This window comes from Mytilus edulis, chromosome 4 (genome assembly GCF_963676685.1).
Source record: "Mytilus edulis chromosome 4, xbMytEdul2.2, whole genome shotgun sequence".
NCBI classification, from domain to species: Eukaryota; Metazoa; Mollusca; class Bivalvia; order Mytilida; family Mytilidae; genus Mytilus; species Mytilus edulis.
This window is the reverse complement of record NC_092347.1, coordinates 39,242,934-39,265,397: the sequence shown is the minus strand read 5'-3', so window position 1 is coordinate 39,265,397 and position 22,464 is coordinate 39,242,934. Positions and strand designations below refer to the sequence as shown.

At 33.5% G+C, this 22,464-nt stretch overlaps 2 protein-coding genes across 2 annotated transcripts in view; one reads left to right on the top strand and one right to left on the bottom strand.

The window, feature by feature from the left end:
- Nucleotides 1-9,580: 9,580 nt before the first annotated feature.
- Nucleotides 9,581-14,215, top strand: LOC139518435 (uncharacterized). The gene is made up of 6 exons (XM_071309975.1): nt 9,581-9,725; nt 9,960-10,065; nt 11,755-11,991; nt 12,358-12,425; nt 13,056-13,137; nt 14,021-14,215. The coding sequence occupies exons 1-6, from the start codon at nt 9,649-9,651 to the stop codon at nt 14,102-14,104; spliced, it is 654 nt and encodes a 217-aa protein (XP_071166076.1). The 5' UTR covers nt 9,581-9,648; the 3' UTR covers nt 14,105-14,215.
- A 3,136-nt stretch (nt 14,216-17,351) lies between these two features.
- The window catches only part of LOC139521857 (focadhesin-like), a 283,557-nt gene continuing 278,444 nt past the window's right edge, over nt 17,352-22,464 (bottom strand). Inside the window, exons 37-39 of the mRNA XM_071315518.1 lie at nt 20,771-20,983; nt 18,758-18,827; nt 17,352-17,469 (exon numbers count right to left, since the gene is read on the bottom strand). Of these exons, the coding sequence (XP_071171619.1) occupies nt 17,390-17,469; nt 18,758-18,827; nt 20,771-20,983 (363 nt within the window). The 3' untranslated portion in view covers nt 17,352-17,389. The remainder of the gene's footprint in view (nt 17,470-18,757; nt 18,828-20,770; nt 20,984-22,464) is intronic.

Genomic DNA, 22,464 nt, shown 5'->3' with positions numbered 1-22,464 from the left:
TTGGTTAAAACATATACAATATATAGAGGCAAAATGCAGTAAAGTCTTAAATTGCAAGAAACTTCTAACAGGTACTAAGTGGGAAGCAAACAGCCATTCTCCTAGTAACATATATATTGCATTTATAAGATCTAAAATAGACTACGGATGTGAAGTATATAATTCCGCCTCCCATTCCGTAAAGAAAATACTGGACCGGGTGCAAAGTCAAGCACTTCGAATTTGTACCGGTACATATAAAAAAAAATGTAGCCACAAGTGGACTGCAAGAAGAAATGGGTGACCCACCCTACGAAGAACATAGTCAGTGCCTTATTACAAAATCGTTTTTAAACATACCTAGTCATGAGGACAACCATCCAACCAAGGAAAGTTTAGCAAAAAAGTCAGCTTTTCTTTGCTACTCCAGGGTAATAAAACAGAATAAAAAACCATATGTTATTGTTTCAAAAGATATGATTAATCAACATGATGTAGATATTAACCAAATATATAAATATAAATACTTCCCAACACCCTCTTGGCATTTGACGAAACCCAGTGTATGTACACAACTCTAAAATCTCATCTCGAAAAAGGATAATCCACACTTAATTCGAAGTGAAAGTAACTTCATGATTGATACGCAGTACCGCCAGTTTTTAAAAATATATACGGACGGATCTAAAGATCCAAATTCTAATAAAACCTCATTTGCAATACCTGAAATGGGAATTAAAAAAAAGTTTAAAACTGCCTAAGAATATGTCACTTGTGAGCTTATTGCAATATTTCTGTCACAGGCGCGTAGCTACCTATACGCTAACACGCAGTTGCGTGCATATCGATTCGGCATGCAAAAAAATTCGGCATGCAAAAAAAAAATGGCAAATAAAAATTTATAGATTGAATGTTAAAGGAAAGTTTAACACTTATGTTGTCACTTTTTTAATTGATGAAATATCATTAAATAACGGCATTTGGTTTCAAAATAAAAGTTTCGTTGGAGATTAGGAAAAAATCGGACAGTAACTTGTATCTTTTACTAGATTTGAATTTGTAATACTCAGTCTAAGACATGTAGTTTTTGGAGCACATATTACAGTACACGGTTCATCAGTTTGGAATGAGATGTACCAATCGGCGTTAGAATTATCAGAACCCATCGATATCGTTGAAAATATGCCGAGGCGATGTGGTCGACAGACTACCAGAACCAATCACCCTGCAAACACGCCAAAACAGTATTGGAAAGTCTCATTATTTTTTGCGTTCATAGACCATATGATATGATAAGGGAACTGGAGAGTGGAGTCGCTTCTTTGCGCTGTATCTGCTCCATCGTGTTGTAAGAAACATAACAAACGAACAAATCTCAACATTATCTGAGACATACGAAACTGACCTGGCATGTGATTTGGATGAATTCAATTGGGAGGTCGCTCGATGCCGAACACGTACGCTGGTTCATAACATCTCGCGAGTGCTACCATGGAGATCTATCAGTGTACTAAGTATGTTGAAAAAAAATGTACGATCAACAATGAACGACAGTTACTAGCATTACTGCATATTCATCGGGATTTCAGTGTGAATATTGACAATTAAAGTAATACAGAAGTTTGTTTCTGCCTAGACCCGAAGAGCAGATTTTGGACAATTTTGAGTAAATTCTGTATCACAAATATGTGTAGTTTATGTATTACTCTATTCAGAAGATTTATTAATAGTTTTACATTCATAATTTTTTTAAAGGTCCTATCTACATATAGCTCCTCTTTTAACAGTCCTATGATCGTAAACCGAAAAAAAACCCATTTTTCTGCATAAAAGGGTCACAAAAATTGCCAATGATTTTACATCTCTTCTTAATAGTATTTGTATATAAGGTATAACTTGTAAACGGAAATAGAAATGTATGTTCTTTGTAATTTCAATAAAGATCGACGGAAAACAAATGTTCTAACTTTTGAATTTGACTAACATACGGAAACGCACATTTATTTGTATGTTTTCTTCCTATGTTTGCGTTGCGTTGTAATGCATGAATTTACGATATAACGCAAACATTTGCTTTGTTACACAAACAGACGTTTTATCTTATTTCTTATTTAAGTTTCAATGGAATCAGGCTGCATTTATGAATTTTGAAGATTAGAGAAAAAAGGGGTAAATTTTTTGAAGAATAGAGAAAAAATTAGAATAGATGTGAAAATTAAATGTTTAACAGACCCCTCCCCTTCCATCCAGACCCTCAGTCAATGCTACTGATTAAATAATAATGATCCATAAATTAAATGTTCACCAAATACAGAACAAATCAATTACAATAATAGTGTAATTTGAATGTTGCCGATCGCTTATTATTCCGAAATCAGTAAACAGCATTGTATGAACATAAGTAAAGCATAAGAATATGATAGATACCAAATACAAATTGAACAATTTACATTTTACACGATATTATTGATTTCGTGGCTCATTCAGTTCTTCTTTTAAAATGAAAATTAAAAAAGTGATATTGTTTAAACTTTCTACCATATAATATCTGAAATCATTAAAACTCCAACTTGGCAATAGAAACAAAGATCATAAAAAAAAAATTTAAACAAGATAATCAAATTATCAAAAATACAGTCTTAGATTATCAAATAATCATGAAATACTTGTCTGGTAATAAAATAGATCCATTACATGTATGTTTCATTATAATACTTTATTTTGATTGGCTAACAGCAATCTAGCAGTATCATGAATTAAACATTCATATCAAAATGAAATGTAGCATTCATGATGACGCGAGCATCCACAATAAAACACACTGGTAAATAAAAGAAACACTTGATAGAAATCGTGTTTCATGATCCTAGCTAAAAAATATAATTATAAGTATTCAATTGAATGCCTTTTTTTTTCGAAATTTCTTCTGAACTTCATACAAAATATACTTCGATCAACGCTTTTACACCCCAAATAAATTTACAAAATGAAGCATTCTATTCATAAACGATATACTTGTACAATCTTAAAACAAATTTTCTGTACAGGGCATATAAAATGTCTACAGGTATATGAAGAGACTCCGTACATTAAATATCAATTTGTATGAGAAAACATCTACACAATGGCTAATAAAAATAATTCAGTTACGGAATAGAGTAAAATAACAAAATTACCGAACACCGAGGAAAATTCTAATCGGAAAGTCCCTAACCAAATGACAAAATCAATAGCTCTAACACATCAAATGAATGGATGACAACTGTTTTATTCCTGACATGGTATCGGCATTTCTTACATGTACATTAAATCTGGTTTTAAAGCTAGCTAAACCTCTTATTTGTATTACAGTCGCACTAATTTAAAAAAAGATTATAGAAAATCAAATTAGCTTGCAATTTAGAATGAACCTTGGTGACTGTTCAAGTAGTCCATGATCACCTAGTTCCCAACACTGATTTTCCAAGTTACCTGTACTGAGGGTTTTGAACTGTTTTTATATCTTTTTTATATGTCAAATTCATTTTTACAGTTGGCCATGCAGTATGAGTTTTGTTCATTGTTAAAGGTCGTGCGGAGACTGATACTGCTAAGTTTAGCGTTTTTTGCTCTCTGGTGTAAAATTGTCTCAATGGCAGCCACAAGGGGGGGGGGGGGATCTACGTCATCACGCAGGGTGTCGGCGATTGAAATAGGACCACCATCTTGTCGCTTCAAGGTAAGAATTTTACTTATTATGTCAGTTATATGAGGGTTATGATTATACAAAATAGTCCACCAAAGACTATATAAAGTAGGAAAATAAATGAGCCATCGCTCAATATTATTGGTTATCTCAATTTTGCAAACACTTCAATACCAGTTTTAGGAATTAGGTCAACATGCAGGATATCGGCAAATTTTTTCATAACAACATCTTGATTATCAAGAACCGCCTACTTTATCAACAAATGAACATGTCCGAATTCTTTATTGCACTCGGGAAATAATTGTTACTCACAAATATCCGTCATTATGGTCGAAAAACGTCTTATTTTTTTTAAAATGGAAAAAGAATGTCGGCAACACATCGAATATCGAAGGATGTCGGGGACACACTAATATATTAATAATGTAAGTGTCCTTAAAGTTTGATTATATATCAACCATAATAAAGATACGATAAAAAAAAAACAGGATTAGTGTTCCTTGCTTGCTTCCATTTCATGCACTCAATTTCAGGATTCAATGTTTGTAAATATTCGAGAAAAAAAAAGTTTTAGAAGGTGAAAGTCAGATTTCGTTTCAGCCTAAGCCAGGGGTCCCACAGGGGTCAATTATTGGACCAAGTCTTTTTATTTATAAATTAACTGTTTACAAAATTGTGACTTTTTTTAAAATAATAAGGCTTTTCTACCTCAGGCATAGATTACCTTAGCTGTATTTGGCAACACTTTTAGGAATTTTGGATCTCAATGCTCTTCAACTTCGTACTTTATTTGGCTTTTTTAAAACTTTTTGGGATTCGAGCGTCACTGATGAGTCTTTTGTAGACGAAACGCGCGTCTGGCGTATATATAAAATTTAGTCCTGGTGTCTATGATGAGTTTACTTTATACTATATATATATATCGTAAGGATAAACATCCCCCAACAGACTGTCTGGTTCAGTTGCTGCGACTAGTGCTGGAAAACAACAATTTTGTATTCAACGACCAGCACTACTTGCAGGTTGACGGTACCAGTATGGAAACCAAAATGGCACCTTCTTTTGCCAACATTTTCATGGGGAGTCTCGAAGAACGCATCTTTTCGAATGTACCATACAAACCCTTGTCTTGACTCCGTTATATTGATGACATCGACATCAAATGGAACGAAACTGCAGAACGTCTGCAAGAATTTCTCGATTTCTGTAACAACTTTCATCAATCGATAAAGTTCACATCTGAAGTTTCAAATGAGAAAATTGCGTTTCTCGACACCACCATAACTTTAAAAAAACGTAGTAATGACAACCGACCTTCACACCAAAAAAACTGATAAACACCAATTTCTCTCTCCAAAGAGTTGCCACCCGAAACACTGCTCCCGGAGCATTCCGTACAGCCAAGCTATCAGGTTAAAACGGATTTGTTCATCGGAATCAAAATTAAACCATCGTTTGGGGCAACTCAGACAGCAACTTAAATCAAGAGGTTATAAGAACAAAAATATTTCAGAAGCTTTCGGTAAAGCAAAAGAAAAAGACCGAACAAACCTACTTGAATACAAAGAAAAGACGGCCCAGACAAATAAAATCCCGTTTGTTGTTAGCTTTCATCCTGACCTGACAAATCTTTCATCAATTGTCCACAAACACTGGCGACTTATTGAAAATGATCCTTCCTTAAAAGAGATTTTTCCATCACCTCCCGTTATAGCTTACCGCAGACACAAAAACCTCAAAGATATTCTAATAACATCCAAAGTATCTAAACAGGAGATATCAACAATCGGAGGTTATACACCATGCGGAAGGGGCAATTGTAAGTGCTGCAGAGTCGCCACTATCGAAACCCAATTCGTCAGCACAGTCACAAATAAAAATACAACATATTCATAACATCAAATTGCAAAACGCAAAATTGCATTTATGTTCTAACGTGTGGAACTTGCAAAATACAATATGTTGGTGAAACAGAAACACCATTTAACATCCGACTAAATAACCATCGGTCATTTTATACAAAACAAAGGAACTGCCCAATTACAAGACACCTTTTAAGAGCAGGACATGATTTTGAAAACGTCACATTTCAAATCATTGAGAAAAATCAAAATTGGGATACACAAGAAAGACATAAAAGAGAGAGATATTGGATTAATCGAACATCTATAAATGTGTTAAACTTTTATTCCAAGTTCATGTAGTTGTAGCTACAAACATATTTTATGCAACATCAATCAATATGTTACACTTTTCCTCAACTCTTGTATAGATTTAGCTACAAAAATATTTTTTTGTCATGCATCCGATTTCACCTTGAGAGATGCACACGCCTGATGAAGCTAATTTGTTTAGCGAAATATTGCGTATTTCTATTTAACATCTAATAGAACTTTTTAATGTATTACTTAGTGTGTTTAAGTTATATTCTTAGACATTTATATAATTTTAATTCAGTAACTGTATCAGTTTATTTTCACAAACTGATCCACGCTTAAATAGATTGAATGTTGATTGTTGCTATTTTTAGACATTATATATATATATATATATATATGACATTTCATTTGGCCCTACATCTACCGGGTGTTTAGTAAAGGCAACAGTAGTATACCGCAGTTCGAAATTCATCAATCGAGAAATAAAAACAAATCCGGGTTACAAACTAAAACTTAGGGAAACGCATCAAATATAAGAGGAAAACAACGACACAACAGAAATACAACATAAAATGTAACAAACACAGAAACAAGCTATTATATAACAATGGCAATTTTTCTGACTTGGTACAGGACATTTTAAGGATAAAAAAAATGGTGGATTGAACCTGGTTTTGTGACATGCAATACCTTCCACTTTAATGGCAATGATAAATTTAACATTAAAATGACGATGTTACCTGACAGGATTACATTACAAAAAAATGGGAGAAAATATAGGACAGAGAAATTCACTAATAATAGCTAACAAAAAGTATCAGGTTTAAAATTTTATACGCCAGACGTGCGTTTCGTTACATTTTACTTGCAGATGATACCGTAGTTAATTTGGCTTTTTAATCGAACTTTTATGTCTCTACAGTACAAAAAGATCTCATGGGAAACTATGCTGGTAAAGGCATTCCACCCAGAAACCAGATTAAAAAAGCAATCTTATATAACTACACGTTGTTCAACCACACATTAGAATACGGAAGAACTACAGGAGCAAGTGCTATCAATTCTTGCAGTTTGTCATTTTTTGGGGGATCCTTTATTTCATGTTCCATTTCATGTAACATGTCGTTTTGAAGTTGATCTACAAACAATCGTATGCATGGCCCTGTTGGTCCTCTGTTCAACATCAGATTGTATTCGCGATCGTTTCCGCCTGCACAAGTTTAAATTTGATTTGCGGCTTGTCATTAGTTTTAAATTAGATCTAGTCACATGTTGATTAACGTATGTGTTAAAAATAGTATATATTTATAGTGTGTCCCCGACATCCTTCGATATTCGATGTGTTGCCGACATCCTTTTTCCATTTTTTAAAAATAAGACGTTTTTCGACCATAATGACGGATATTTGTGAGTAACAAGTATTTTCCCCGAGTACAATAAAGAATTCGGACATGTTCATTTGTTGATAAAGTAGGCGGTTCTTGATAATCAAGATGTTGTTATGAAAAAATTTGCCGATATCCTGCATGTTGACCTAATTCCTAAAACTGGTATCGAAGTGTTTGCAAAATTGAGATAACCAATAATATTGAGCGATGGCTCATTTATTTTCCTACTTTATATAGTCTTTGGTGGACTATTTTGTATAATCATAACCCTCATATAACTGGCATAATAAGTAAAATTCTTACCTTGAAGCGACAAAATGGTGGTCCAATTTCAATCACCGACACCCTGCGTGATGACGTAGATTCCCCCCCTTGAGCCATATCACATCTTCTTATTTAATCATTGTTTATATTCAAATTTTCAGTGTAACTATGAGTCAAAAAATATGTAAGATATATGCTTCAATTGGACAGCAACGAAACTGCACAAATAAAAACAACAAGACATTTAAAGGTCAATATATATATATAAAGTCGGTGACCATAGGCAGGCGTAAAATGAATTTGCTCAATCACTAATAGCCCCGCGGCTTTGCAAATTTTTAAAGTATTGAGAGAAATTTCAATTGTTTGACCTATGCATTACTTAACGGTGACCTTATACATAAGGGTATGGAAAAGGGTCCTACATTTCTACCATTTTCATCTAATCTTTATATTTTGTGTTCATGCATTGTCTCTTTTGTGCAAAACACCATCCACACCCTAATACATGTATTTTTAGACCTATTATATCATAGGCCGTACTCCAGAGTTGATATCAAACACATATTCAAAAACTGCAGATGCAGTAAGATATGGTCATGTGCCACGCCAAGATCAATCGTATTCTGAAACAAATGCAAAAAAAAAAAAAAACAAAAAAAAACAAAAAAAAAAAACAAACAACCAGACCCAAATTAACAAACGGGACATTTTAGACACACTAATCACTGTCAATTATTTATGTTTATAGGAAATCGAAATCAACAAAATTACAACCATAACCGTTATTAACAAATCTCTTACGCCAAGATATTAATTTAAATGGTAATATTAATATATTATATATATGTGACAGTACCATAAAAAGCTATGTCATTCGCCATTCAATTCCTTTAAGTAAAGTGACTCAAGATAATGGGAGGACCACTTGATATTCTAAGAGGGAGGAAGTTGAAGGCTGTTTCCAGATTATCTATTCATAACAGCTAGATGAACATGTCACGGCGTGTCGTACATGTAGGTAAGAATAAAACATACATAAGTAACTTTTAACTTCAAAAACTAGAGGCTTTCAAGAGACTGTGTCGCTCATCTGACTCTACTTGGGTATTTGAAATCATATAAAAAAGATGAAAATCATAACAGATACTTAAATAGTGGTTAAGGCCAAAAGTTTGACATTGGCCCCATAATTTATTAATAAAGCCTGGTGGCCATCTTAGACAGAAAATCAGCAACAATAGTAACACTTCATCATAACCTCATTAGGAACATTTATGACATGTCCAAGCAGTGGTTCTCTCAAAGAAGACATTTGCATGTATTTCCTTAATAGATTCCTATGTTAAACTAAGTCCCCTGCTGATGGCCATCTTGGATCACGGATCAGCTACAAAGAAACACGTTAAACATTTGGGTAGCACCTCGTAAGGAACATGCATGTCATATTTGGTTTCATTCAGTGGTTCTCTAGAAGAAGTTTAAAATGTAAACAGTTAGTGACGACAACGACGGACGACGGACGCCAAGTGATGAGACTTCGGGCCAGGTGAGCTTAAAAAAGGGAGGGTTATGTGTTTTTTTTTCTTTCTTATAGTTAGATTTTTTTTCTCTTGCAAACGACGAAACTTGATTTAGTTTTTCGTTGCAATCAATCTAATTTTTATATAATTTAACACTATAAGGTATGGGGGAATTTGCATGATCTCTTTGGGGATAAGAATATTTCTTTTAGAAAAAAAAATACCCTTCTCCCTCTTTGAAATGAAATGGTTGTTCCCTTATACAATGAATACTTGTTTATCGCTTTAAACGTAATGTTGAGTAACAACATGTTCATTCAAGAGCCATCTTCGATTTAAAAAAAATCTTTCAATGATGGTGGCAACTGTTACGGTAATGAACTATTAGTATGCATGTATGGGTTTAAATAAAACCATTGAAGTATTATATATAATATAATATTTCAATAATGAAGCTAACTCCCAGCGGCAGAGATCCGTTGAACTTAAAACTATAATGACGTTGACAAAAAGAAACGTTCTTATGTCTAATTAGAATACGTCTTTATTGTGACGTCGGCCCTTCCCATCATTCTCTTCTTTCCTTCACAACCACGTTAAAAGAAATACACACAAAGATTCAGCAACTTATTAAATATTAAAAGAGTATGGAAGAAACAAACGACATCATGACCATATTTATTCCAAGGATGTACGGAATATGTTATGTTTTTTATGGAATCATGTAAGTATGTTAAATAATTTAAACACGAATTGTACTAACTTTTATTTTAAAAATTGTTCTTGGTTTGGGAAGGGCGGATAGAAGTTTGACGTTTTAAGCATAAAAAAAAACTAATAACTGTAACTTTTGAATTTTTTGTTAATAATGAAAATTGAGAATTGTTTTTGACAGCTAGATTTATATTCTTTATAATGGTACAGTTTTGGTTTTACATATTCTTATTTTGATTTATAGATTTGAAGACGAGTTTTTCCATCAATGTGAAAGGATGGTCAGAAAAATGGAAAAGAAGATTAAGCTACACAGACAAATTTACAAGCAACTGCAAAAGCAACAAAAGGTTAGTTTAGAAGTCTATAATTAAAACACAAACATGGTATCACAGGGCAGTCACCATTCATCAATAGTATACAGTTAATCAAAAAGTGTCAGACAAAAAAACTGGCAAGATCTCCTCAGGGGATCGTACAAAAAAAAGGAAAAAAAAGTCAGGAATAATGTTACAATAAGCAAAAAGGGCGTGGAGAAACAATAAAGGTATATTGTAAGATTGCAACCTGGAAATTGTTTAAACATAAGAAAGATATACAATGCATAATTAGTTATTCTCTCAGGGACACCTACGAAATGGGTCATTAAAACTTTAAAAAAACTTTGCAACAATACATTTCACAGAGGAGGCCGGTATACAACTAGCTTATAAATAGCAACACTTGAAGATTAAGTTCGGTGTTTTTTATTCAGATAGTCAGACAGTAGTACCCTACTACCATAGACGGATCGGGGTGGGGGGCTTAGAGCTCTCCTTTTGAGAAAAAAAATGGTTGATTATAAAGCGAATCAATGAAGCATGACTGTAGCCTTCCTTGTCGCCAAAGGGCCAATTGAGCTTTTCTCATCACTTGTGGTCCGTTGTCTGTCGTCGTTATCTTTTACAAAAATATTCTACTCTGAAACTTGTGGGCCAAATTTCACAACACTCAGCCCAAATCATCTTTGTGGTATCTAGTTTTAAAAATGTGTTCGGTGACCCGGCCAAACAACAAAAATGGCCACCATGACTAAGAATAGAACATAGGGGTAAAATGTAGATTTTGGCTTATATCTCTGAAACCAAAGCATTTATAGCAAATCTGACATGGGGGTAAAATTGTTTATCAGGTGAAGTTCTATCCGCCCTGAAATTTTACCCGTTGTTGAGTTGCTGGCCCTGAATTGGTAAATTTAAGAAAATTTTGCCATTTTTTTGTTATTATCTTGAATATTATTATAGATAGAGATAAACTCATTTAATTTACTGTTCACAGCAATAATGTTCAGCAAAGTAAGATCTACAAATAAGTCTGCATGTCCAAATTGGGCAATTGACCCTTTTAGGAGTTATTGTCCTTTACATTTTACAAAACATTTTTTCGCTGTAACTACTGGGTCAAGTTCATTATAGATAGAGATAATTGTAAGCAGCAAGAATGTTCAGTAAAGTAGGATCTACAAACACATCACCATAACCAAAACACAATTTTGTAATGAATCCATCTGTGTCCTTTGTTTAACATGCACATAGACCACGGTAAGGGAGCTACCATTTGATTTTTATGGGGGGGGGGGGGGGGGGGGGGGGCTAGGATGAAAAATTTTGTCCTACATTTTTTTTTAGCTGTAATCTCTGTCCTGCCTTTTTATTTTTCACTCTGTTCGGTCCTGACTTTTTTTTTTTAGTTTATCCAGACTTTTTTTTACCTAAATTGTCGTCCTGACTTTTTTTTTTTTGCAAGTGTCTCATCCTGTCCTTTTTTTTAACTCAAAACTCCTGTCCTGCCTATTTTTTTCAAATTTCATCCTAGCCCCCCCATAAAAATCAAATGGTAGCCCCCTAAGCGACACAAGCTCTTTAGAGACTCTAGTTAGGTCAGTCAGTAAGCCCCCCTTACAAAAAGTTCTGCATCCACCACTGGATACGTTATAGGTCTCTCCTAGTACACTGTTACAGTTATAATTATAATAATAATTGAATTAATTTACTTTTCAGGTGTGTTGGCTTGCTAACAGCAAAGTTACAACATACCAACATTGCTTAGATACTTTAAAGAAGATATATGATCATGTAGCAGAAACTTTAAATAAACGCGAAATGCGCTCAAAGCAAACAGCAATATCTAAGGTTCAGAACCATCTTCAGGCAAAATTAAAACTAGCAAAAAAGGCAGAAGAGAAGTACCAAACTATTATGGAAAATGAATCCAAGACAAGATTATCCATCAAAGAGGTAAATAAATCTTCATAATCCAACAAACCTACACATCGATTTAATCAATTAAAAAGAGGGGTCTGGGTGGCCAAGCCAACTCAATTACCTTACACTTTCAGTTTTCTTTCTATTCTGTGTTTTTAATTTTTAATAAATTTGAATGAATGTGCTGAAGGGTAGATAAGGATGAAATAGCATTTACTGAACAGCTTCTGAAACATGAGATATTTTCGGGGCAGGATAAACTTATAAGCGTTGTATATAATACCCTGACATTATAATATGTCTCTGTGTCCACTATCTCATTAGATAATACAATTTAAGATAAAGGGCTTAGCCAATAAGAACATACTATCTAATTTCAAATCAATTTGATTTTTTCAGATTGAACAGGACATATTCAGATTGATTGAGATTCAAACAAATGACAGGAAACTTACATCAGCATCAGAGTAAGTTAAATGTATATTAGGGAATTAGGGAGAAACCATTTAACTTTTGGCATCGATCTGCTTGACCAAAAATATTTGTTTTTTTCATCAAATTAGGGATCAGAATATTTTTTGGGGAAGAAAACATAATTTCTTATCTTGAAAAAGAGAGGCAAAGGATACCATAGGGACATTTAAACTCATAAGTTGGAAATAAATGGACAATGCCATGGCTAGAAAATTAAAAAGACAAACAAACACAAAACACAAAATAGAAAACTGAAGACTTAAGCAACACAAACTCCACCAAAAACTGGGTATGATCTCAGGTGCTCCAGAAGGCTAAGCGAATCCTGTTCCAAATGAGGCACCCATGAACATGCATGAAATATTTGCTCCTGAATATTCAGCAAGCATCAACCAATAGTTACATTAGCATTTGTATAAATAAAAGGACAAAGAAGCAAAAACTGGGAAAATATTATGAAATATGAATTATAAATGTAAATGTCAACAATAAAAACAATACAAAAGAGGGAAGAAGATCGAGGAGGAATAAAGACAATTTCATACACAAAATAACAATGGATAAAAATTGAACACTTCCTACAATCAATTTGCATTACAAGTATTTTGTCCATTTTATTTCAGTAATAAAAACATACATACAACTATCTCAGTACAAACTCTTGTTGAAAAAATGAGCAGCAGATACCTGGTTACTCTTCCTCAGGTAAGTTCATTTATTAACTTCATGAAGGTCACATGACTAAAATTACTGCATTTAAATCTTTAAATGCTTTAAGGAAGGACTAATATGTTTAAATAACCTGAAAAATGAGGAGTATAAGGTGGAGTATAGTGATATATTATTAGCTTTCAGGTGAAATGAAAATGCAAAAAAGATTAAGGTGGTACCAAACACCTTGACTAAAATAAATTTTGCTCGTTTAATTTTCATAGAAATTTGACAAAATATTAACTTTGACCCCTTGACAAAAAATTAAAAAAATTAAGAAATCCAAACAATTTATCAGAAAAAAATTTCATTGGATATATAGTTGTTCGAAAAACACCAATTTTGATCAAGAACAGGGGCGAATCGAGCCATTTTAATGCTGAGTTCACACGTAATTCAAATTCGATTCGCATTAACTAATTCGAATTAGTTTTATTCGTTTTCGAAACGTTTTACGTCCTAACGTCAATTCTAATTCGAATTGCAATGTGCGTCTAATTCGCTTTACTGTCCAAACGACGTTAACTTTTAATTCGTATTAACAAAAATGTATTTATAATGCGAATTGGCTAAAAAAAAAATTCAATTCGAATTAAATGTCTGTGTGAACGAGGCATAAAAAGGGGGGGGGGGGGGGGGTCCTAACGGTTCCAACTACACGTCCCCATTCAAATGCATTGATCACCCCAAAAAAGGGGGTTCCAACCACCTGAACCCCCCCTCCCCCCTTCTGGATCTGCGCCGGAAGAAGCTTAATATATTAATAACAATAAAAGGTGATTAAACAAGTTCAGATGATTTTTACACAGTTATCTCCCTGTATTGTTATGTACCATTCTAAAGGATACTAGCAAAAGTGCAATTTCTTTTTTTCCAGGTGTTTAATGAGAAGAAAGGATTTCATGCCAAGTTACCAGATGTTCTACTTGTCAAAAGAGAATTCCATAGCGAAAAACTGTGATATCTGAACAAAGAGCATAATGTGCAATATTTTTGTTTGACTTTATTTTTGTACTGATGTTTCTTTTTTAGATTTTTCATTTTACCTTTAATAAACTAATGAAACAAACAAGATCCCTTTTGTAAATCAGACTAAAACATTGCTTTGATTTTTGGTTAAAAATGATTAGATGTGGTATGGTTGACAATGAGACAACTTTCCTTTAGAGATTATAAGATTTGGATGTGAGCAACAAAAGGTCACCATACAGCTTCAACAATGAGCAAAACTTACTTGGTATAGTCAGCTTTAAGACCTTGATATTACAAAATGTGAAGCAATTCCAATGATAATAATAGCTATGTCCGTCTTTTTATGCCTCATTTATGGGCATTATGTTTTCTGGTCTGTGCGTCCGTTTGTTCGTCCGTTAATCTGTCCCACTTCAGATTAAAGTTTTGGTTAAAGTTTTTGGTCAAGGTAGTTTTTGATGAAGTTGAAGTCCAATCAACTTGAAACTTGAAAATTTTAATGCCACATTAGAGATTTTATCCCATTTTCACGGTCCACAGTAAACATAGAAAATGATAGTGCGGATGGGGCATCCATGTACTTGGGACACATACTTGTTTTCATTTCTTTTGATCACTGTCAATGGCATTTAAAGAACTGCTTCACCAAATCTTTTGAAATATTTACAGATTAAATACAAACTGAGATTAGTGTTTGTGGATTTGTAAGTCATGTATTTAGACTCTAGGAGTTGTTGCCCTTGCTACCTTGAATAGTTGTGATATTGTTTGGTCAGGTGGTAAGATCACATTATAATGACTTACGTCATCTATCGGGGTCACAGTAGCTGAGTGGTCTAAGTAGTCCAACTATTGTATCAGTAGCCAGTCAACATTGAGGTTGAAAGTTCAAATCCTTGTTCTCTCCGACACAGTCTAGTTTCATCAGCCAATAAGTAAATAGCCATTAAATAGCACAAAAGTGTTGAAAGTGGGATTAAACATCAATCAATCAATCATTAATTAGGACTGTTTCTCTTTTTTAAACAGCTGAGATGACACGAAAATTTTCAATTTCAAAAAGTATAAATCAGATCTAAAATTCATCATTTTTTTTTAAATTGATAAACATATCATTACCAATCTCTTGACAGCCATTTCTTATACGTTGTGGTATTTATTAAATTTAAGATTTTTATGACCTTAAGCTTTTTGAGTCTTCCAAAATATATTATGGTAGGGCATATAGGTTTTGGTCATTGTTGAAGATGTACCATGAACCGCTTTTGGTTTGCATCCTTGTTCTTTGGTCTTTTAGAGGATAATTTCCTCATCTGCTTATTTTGCAATTAGGTTTATAAAGGTGTAATACCACCAAAGCATGGTACGTCACATCCAGTTGTATACCAAAATAGGTTGAAAAAAATATTCCCTTGAATTTGACAGTTGTAGGTATTTAATCCTACATTTTATTGCAGTAAAACATTTCTGTTTCATAAACATATGTCTTGGGTATTACAAATCACTATTATTTTTTTTATTTTGGGTTAGAATATTTAGTAAACTTGAGGTTACATGGTTCCTAAACCTTGTACACCGGTTAAATAAGGGGAGAAATTTGATCGGTTAACTTCCAGGGATGGTTATTTTATTGCATGCAATGAAATGGTATGTGAATTTTTGTCTATAGTACTTGACATGATAAAACTTTACTCATGCCAAGTATTTCTTTATTTGAAACAAAGATAACTTCTGCAAATTTTTTTGAAAAGTGCAAATTTAACAAAGACTAACAGGGGAAAATAAATGGTGGTATTACACCTAAACCTATCTTACTTGATGTAGAATATATATCCCTATCATCAACAAATTTTTGCATAAATATTTATCATGTTCTACTTTGGATTAAGTATTATTCGTTGAATACCAATTTCGGTTGATTTGTGGGTATAGGTGAACCCCAAATTTATAGATTTGTAAACAGGCTTGGGCAAAATCAAGTATCCATGAATATACAACTTTTCCTCCATGCACAAAATTGGAACCAAAGAAAATAAATAATTCCAAGGTAAATGATAGGAATTCGAATGCAAGATTGCTATGTCTCTCTTTTTCAATGAAGTTTGAAGGTGCTACAAAAATGAGTTGATGAAGTAATTGCCAATGAGACAAATCTTATAGTGATATTGGAATTATCATTGAAACCTAAAAATGTTTTTAAGGAAATTGTGGAACCCCCACCACCTCTTTGATATTCTGTTTACAGCTGATATCTTTTACAAATCCAAAATATATTAAAATAATTCTTGTCAATCAGATTAATTTGTCATTTTAAGCCAATCTTTCCTAAGAATCAGGCAGTGGTGAAATCATGACAAACAAAAACCCACTCAAGTTTACATTTATTCATGTTCAAAATAATAAATCGTCCTGAACATGCATGATATATTTGCCACTAGACGTAAAGCCACCAACAATCAATTTATTAAAATGTATAATGGTACATGTGATTAACCTTTGTTTCCTTCCTGTTTAAGTAATACACATAGAAACGAAAGATGATTAATTGATTGTTGGTTGCTTAATGTCCAGTGGCAAATATTTCATGCATATTCAGGACGAGAACAAGTTAACAATAAATACAATAGGTAGGTTGTTGTAATAGAGGCCATCTAGGATGATGGTCGGGGAAATTTGGACTGCCACTGGAAAATGAGGGTATATTGGATAGGGACAGAAATTTTGCCTTGCAACAGGCCACCTACCGACCCCTCAAAGAGTTGTTGCAAGGGTTCTTAACGTGCAAAGAGCATGGCACTCTCTTTATACGAGGCATCAGATTTAACGTCCCCCTTCTGACCGGACGTGACTGCGAACTTGATATATCCCGCACAGCCAAACGGACGCCCCACTTCGGCAAGTGTTTTACTGCCGGTCGGGAGAAGACCAAGTGACCATATTTCTATACCCAAGTCACCCTTGGAGTGTAGAAACGAAAGACATGCCATTTCTAACTCAAGACTAGGGTAAATTCAAAATATGATGGTTAGGTCAGTGTTTTTTTTCCCCACCAAGTTTGGAAATTTTTCTAAATTGCCTGATTCTTACCAAGACGAACTCTTAATAGAAAAAACCAAAACTATTGAAACTAAAAAGACAAACTCTTAATAGAAAAACCAAAACTACTGAAACTAAAAAGACAAACTCTTAATAGAAAAACCAAAACTACTGAAACTAAAACACATAACAAGAGACAAATAAGCATAGTTTTATTTATTCAATTTCATAATTTGTTTTATATATTGTCATGCACAAACTTTGTCCACACTGCAGCTTTGTGAAAATCTTTGATGTGTCTTTGCATCATACCACTGGCTGTAAAAGAAAATTAATCTTTTGAAATAAAAAATTATAGAAATACATTTATTTAACTGGATACTTTGATTTAAGAGAGAAAAAAATATACAATAAGCAATAGTGAGAAATATTTGTTGAAACTCAATAAATCTAGATCTGATATTTTTTTTTACATTTAAATAAAACAAGTGTAACTGTTAACTACTGCTCACTGATGATACCCCCGCCGCAAGTGGATAATGTTAATAGTGTAAAAATATGTAAGTGTTCGGTAAACAGGAAGTTGCCGAGTGATGAATCTGAAAGTGCATCACACAGTATAGCTGACTTATATAAACCCTGAAACCAAATTTCAGAAATCCTGGCATTGTAGTTCCAGAGAAAAATGCGAAGGAAATTTTCAACTTGGACATCATGTGTAAAATGATAGTAGTGTTCGGTAAACAGGAAGTTGTCGAGTGACGAATCTGAAAATGCATCACACGGTATAGCTGACTTATATAAATCCTGAAACCAAATTTCAGAAATCCTGGAATTATAGTTCCTGAGAAAAATGCGACGAAATAAAATGGTAAGTGTTCAGTAAACAGGAAGTTGTCGAGTGATGAATCTAAAAACGCATCACACAGTATAGCTGACATATATCAAGCCTGAAACCAAATTTCAGAAATCCTGGTAGTGTAGTTCCTGAGAAAAATGTGACGAAAAATATTCATGGGACGGACGGACTGACAGACTGACGGACTGATGAACTGATGGACTGACGGAAGGACAGATGGAGGTAAAACAGTATACCCCCCTTTTTTTCAAAGCGGGGGTATAAAAAAATATTTTGTAAACCTTTTATATAAGAATTCAAATTTATGTGTGAATTAAGAAAATTTGTGAGAAAATGTTTTTTTTTTCATCAAATGTTTATATTAGCAACCATACTTTTTATATGCTTGTCCCCTTTCTAAGGGTCATAATGGGGTTTACAGAATAGAGAATAATGAGCAAAAAGTCAAAAATAAAGGGCAAACAAAATAAGGACAAAATGAAGAAAGAATAGAACAAAATAGATTTTAAAATTTAAGAATAAGTTCAAAGTTCAAAGTTCTTTATTTTCCAATTAAGGTCCCCTGACGAGACATAATGACAACAATACAGAATACAAAATAACATCAAAGTAAATAAAGGAGAAAGAATAATGGTCAAAATAAATAAAAAATAGAGAAAAATGAAAATTGAAGATTAAGGAAATGAAAGGCTCTACCATCCAGACCCTCTTTCTGCTTCTTGAGCAAAATATAAACAAGTTACCTACCTTTGACCATATTCCTCGTTTTGTCAGGAATAACAGAGGAGGATGCAATTATACCTATCCAGTCAATCACCTGCAATGAAACAAAACTTGTGTTTGATTAATACAATATAACTAAAGGCTCTTCAGAGCCTGTGTCGCTCACCTTGGTCTATGTGCATATTAAACAAAGGACACATGGATTCATGACAAAATTGTGATGTGTTTGAAGTCCATACTTTACTGAACGTTCTTGATACTTACAATTATCTCTATCTATAATGAACTTTGCCCATTAGTAACAAAGGAAATTATTTTGCAAAATATTTACAAAAATTTACCAAATAAATGAAATTTGTAAAAAATTTACTATAAAGGCAATAACTCCTTAAGCAGTCAACTGACCATTTTGGTCATTTGCCTTATTTGTAGATCTTACTTTGCTGAACATTATTGCTGTTTATAGTTTATCTCTATTTATAATAGTATTCAAGATAATAACCAAAAACGGTAAAATTTCTTTAAAAATTACCAATAGGGGGACAGTACTCCAACAACCAGTTGTCCAATTCATCTGAAAATTTCAGGGCAGATATATATTGACTTGATAAATAATTTAACCCCTTGTCAGATTTGCTCTAAGTGCTTTTGTTTCAGAGTTATAAGCCAAAATCTACATTTTACCCCTATGTTCTATTTTTAGCCATGGCCGCCATCTTGGTTGATTGGCTGGGTCACCGTAAACAGTTTTTAAACTAGATACTCCAATGATGATTGTGGCCAAGTTTGGTTTAATTTGGCCAAGTAGTTTCAGAGGAGAAGATTTTTATCAAAGTTAATGACGACGGCGGACATAGGACGCAAAGTGATGAGAAAAGCTCACTTGGCCCTTCAGGCCAGGTGAGCTAAAACTGGTCATCAACTGACATGTTTAACCCCGCCACATGGTGTATGTATGTGCCTGTCCAAAGTCAGGAGCCTGTTATTCAGTGGTTGGCGTTTGTTTATGTGTTACATATTTGTTTTTGTTCATTTTTTGAAAAATAAATAAGGCTGTTAGATTTCTCGTTTGAATTGTTTTACATTGTCATTTCGGGGCCTTTTATAGCTGACTATGCGGTATGGGCTTTGCTCATTGTTGAAGGCCATATGGTGACCTATAGTTGTTAATTTCTGTGTCATTTTGATCTCTTGTGGAGAGTTGTCTCATGAGCAATCATACCACATGTTCTTTTTTTTTTATATCAAGGGGCGTATTTCATGAAATAAAATATCTATAAATAATAATAAATGAGAATAAGTAATTTAAAACTCTAAAAATATAAACTAAATGTGATGGAAAGGAAGCGTTATAAATTTATGTTATAAATACTTAATTGACTAAACCAAAAGCAGAGGAACATCAGTGTTTATTGCTGTTCTTTATCTCAAAGTTAAAATAATTAAACCTTCAATACACAGCAAAACCTTACAGTCTCCCTGCATGTTCAAAACAGTCCCTAACAAGAATATGTTCTAATTACAAGGATACCCCACTTGCATTACATTTTCGTTGTTCAATGGACTGTGAAATTGGGTTTAAAATCTATTTGGCATTAAAATTAGAAAGATCATACCATAGGGAACATGTGTTCTAAGTTTCAAGTTGATAGGACTTCAACTTCATCAAAAACTACCTTGACCAAAAACTTTAACCTGAAACTCCAACTTTCATTTTCTATGTTCAGTGGACTGTGAAATAGGGGTCAAAAGTCTAATTTGGAAATTAGAAAGATCATATCATAAGCAACAAGTGTACTAAGTTTTAAGTTGATTGGACTTCAGCTTCAACAAAAACTACCTTGACGAAAAACTTTAACCTGAAGCAGGACAGATGGACGCAAAGACCAGAAAACATAATGCCCCTCTACTATCGTAGGTGGGGCATAAAAATATTTTGAGTACAGCTTTTGCTAGATGTTGAGTACAGTTATTGCTAGATGTTGAGCATGATTTTTGCTAGATGTTGAGTATAATTGCTAGATGTTGATAACCTACATTTGGTGAAAGCTGATCCCAAGGATTATTTTGAACATTTTCTATACATGATGGCAGACAGGACAATCCCGGATGTAGCAGGGCTCCTTTGTTGAATTCTTGTTCCACATCAGGGGAGAAGTAATTGTTGTTAATCATCAGAAATGGGACAGCTATAGTTGATGTCCATAAACACAGAGCACTTGACACAATATTACAACAGAAATCTAAAACCTGAAAGAAGATATATTGTAGTGTTTAAATTGTGTATTATTTATCATAAACTTTTTCAATTCTTATGTAAGCATTGTAAATTCAGAAAGGGTTTGCAATCAGTATAGGTCTCATAAAAATCAAAATTGGTGAAAAATATTTCGTTTTTGCTTCAAGTATCCAACAGTCACATGTCCAATGTCCTTGACCTCATTTTCATGGTTCAGTGACCACTTGATACAAAAGTTCAGATTTTTTGTAATGTTGAATTCTCTCTTATTATAAGTAATAGGATAACTATATTTGGTATGTGCGTATCTTGAAAGGTTCTCATGTCCATCAGACAGTATTCACTTGACCTCGACCTCATTTCATAGATCAGTGAACAAGGTTAAGTTTTGGTGGTCAAGTCCATATCTCAGATACTATAAGCAATAGGGCTAGTATATTTGGTGTATGGAAGGAATGTAAGGTGTACATGTCCAACTGACAGGTGTCATCTGACCTTGACCTCATTTTCATGGTTCAGTGATTAAAGTTAAGTTTTTGTGTTTTGGTCTGTTTTTCTCATACTTTATGCAATAGGTCTACTATATTTGTTGTATGGAATGATTGTAAGGTGTACATGTCTAGCGGGCAGATGTCATCTGACCTTGACCTCATTTTCATGGTTCAGTGGTCAGTTAAGTTTTTGAGTTTTTGTCTTTTTATCTAATACTATATGCCATAGGTCAACTATATTTGGTGTATGGAAATATTTTATGATCTATATGTCAGTCGCGCAGGTATTTGAGTGTGACCTCATTTTCATGGTTCATTGCACAGTGTTAAGTTTTTGTGTTTTGGTCTATTTTTCTTAAACTATAAGAAATAGGTCAACTACATGTGTTGTATGGAAGTGTTGTTAGCTGTACATGTCTGCCTGGCATGGTTCATCTGACCGTGACCATATTTTCATAGTTCATTGGTCTTTGTTTAGTTATCTTGGTTAATGTTAAGTTTATGTGACAGTTGTAATAAATCTTTATACCCTCTTTATCTTTATACAAGAGTACACACGCTGAAATTTCTCGCCTTCTTTACTAATCATTGATATTATGTTGATACGTAGTCCTAAGTATAAAGATTTATTACAACTGTCACATAAACTTAACATTAACCAAGATAACTAAACAAAGACCAATGAACCATGAAAATATGGTCAAGGTCAGATGAACCATGCCAGGCAGTCATGTACAAAAGTTGCAGGCTGGAATAAAACTATCTTATTATGTAGAAAGACCATTTTGAACATTGAATTGCTTCTTCTTTTATAAAACCATCTGGAATTGAGATATTATCATTTAGCAAATGGGAGAAAAATGTAAAAGCATTATAAAACAACGGTGTTTAAATAAAATCAGATATGGTGACCTTCGGCTGTTTTTTTGCTCTTTGATCAGGTTGTTAAATGTCCCTTTGACACATTCCCCATTTCCATTCTCAATTTTAGATATTTGGAA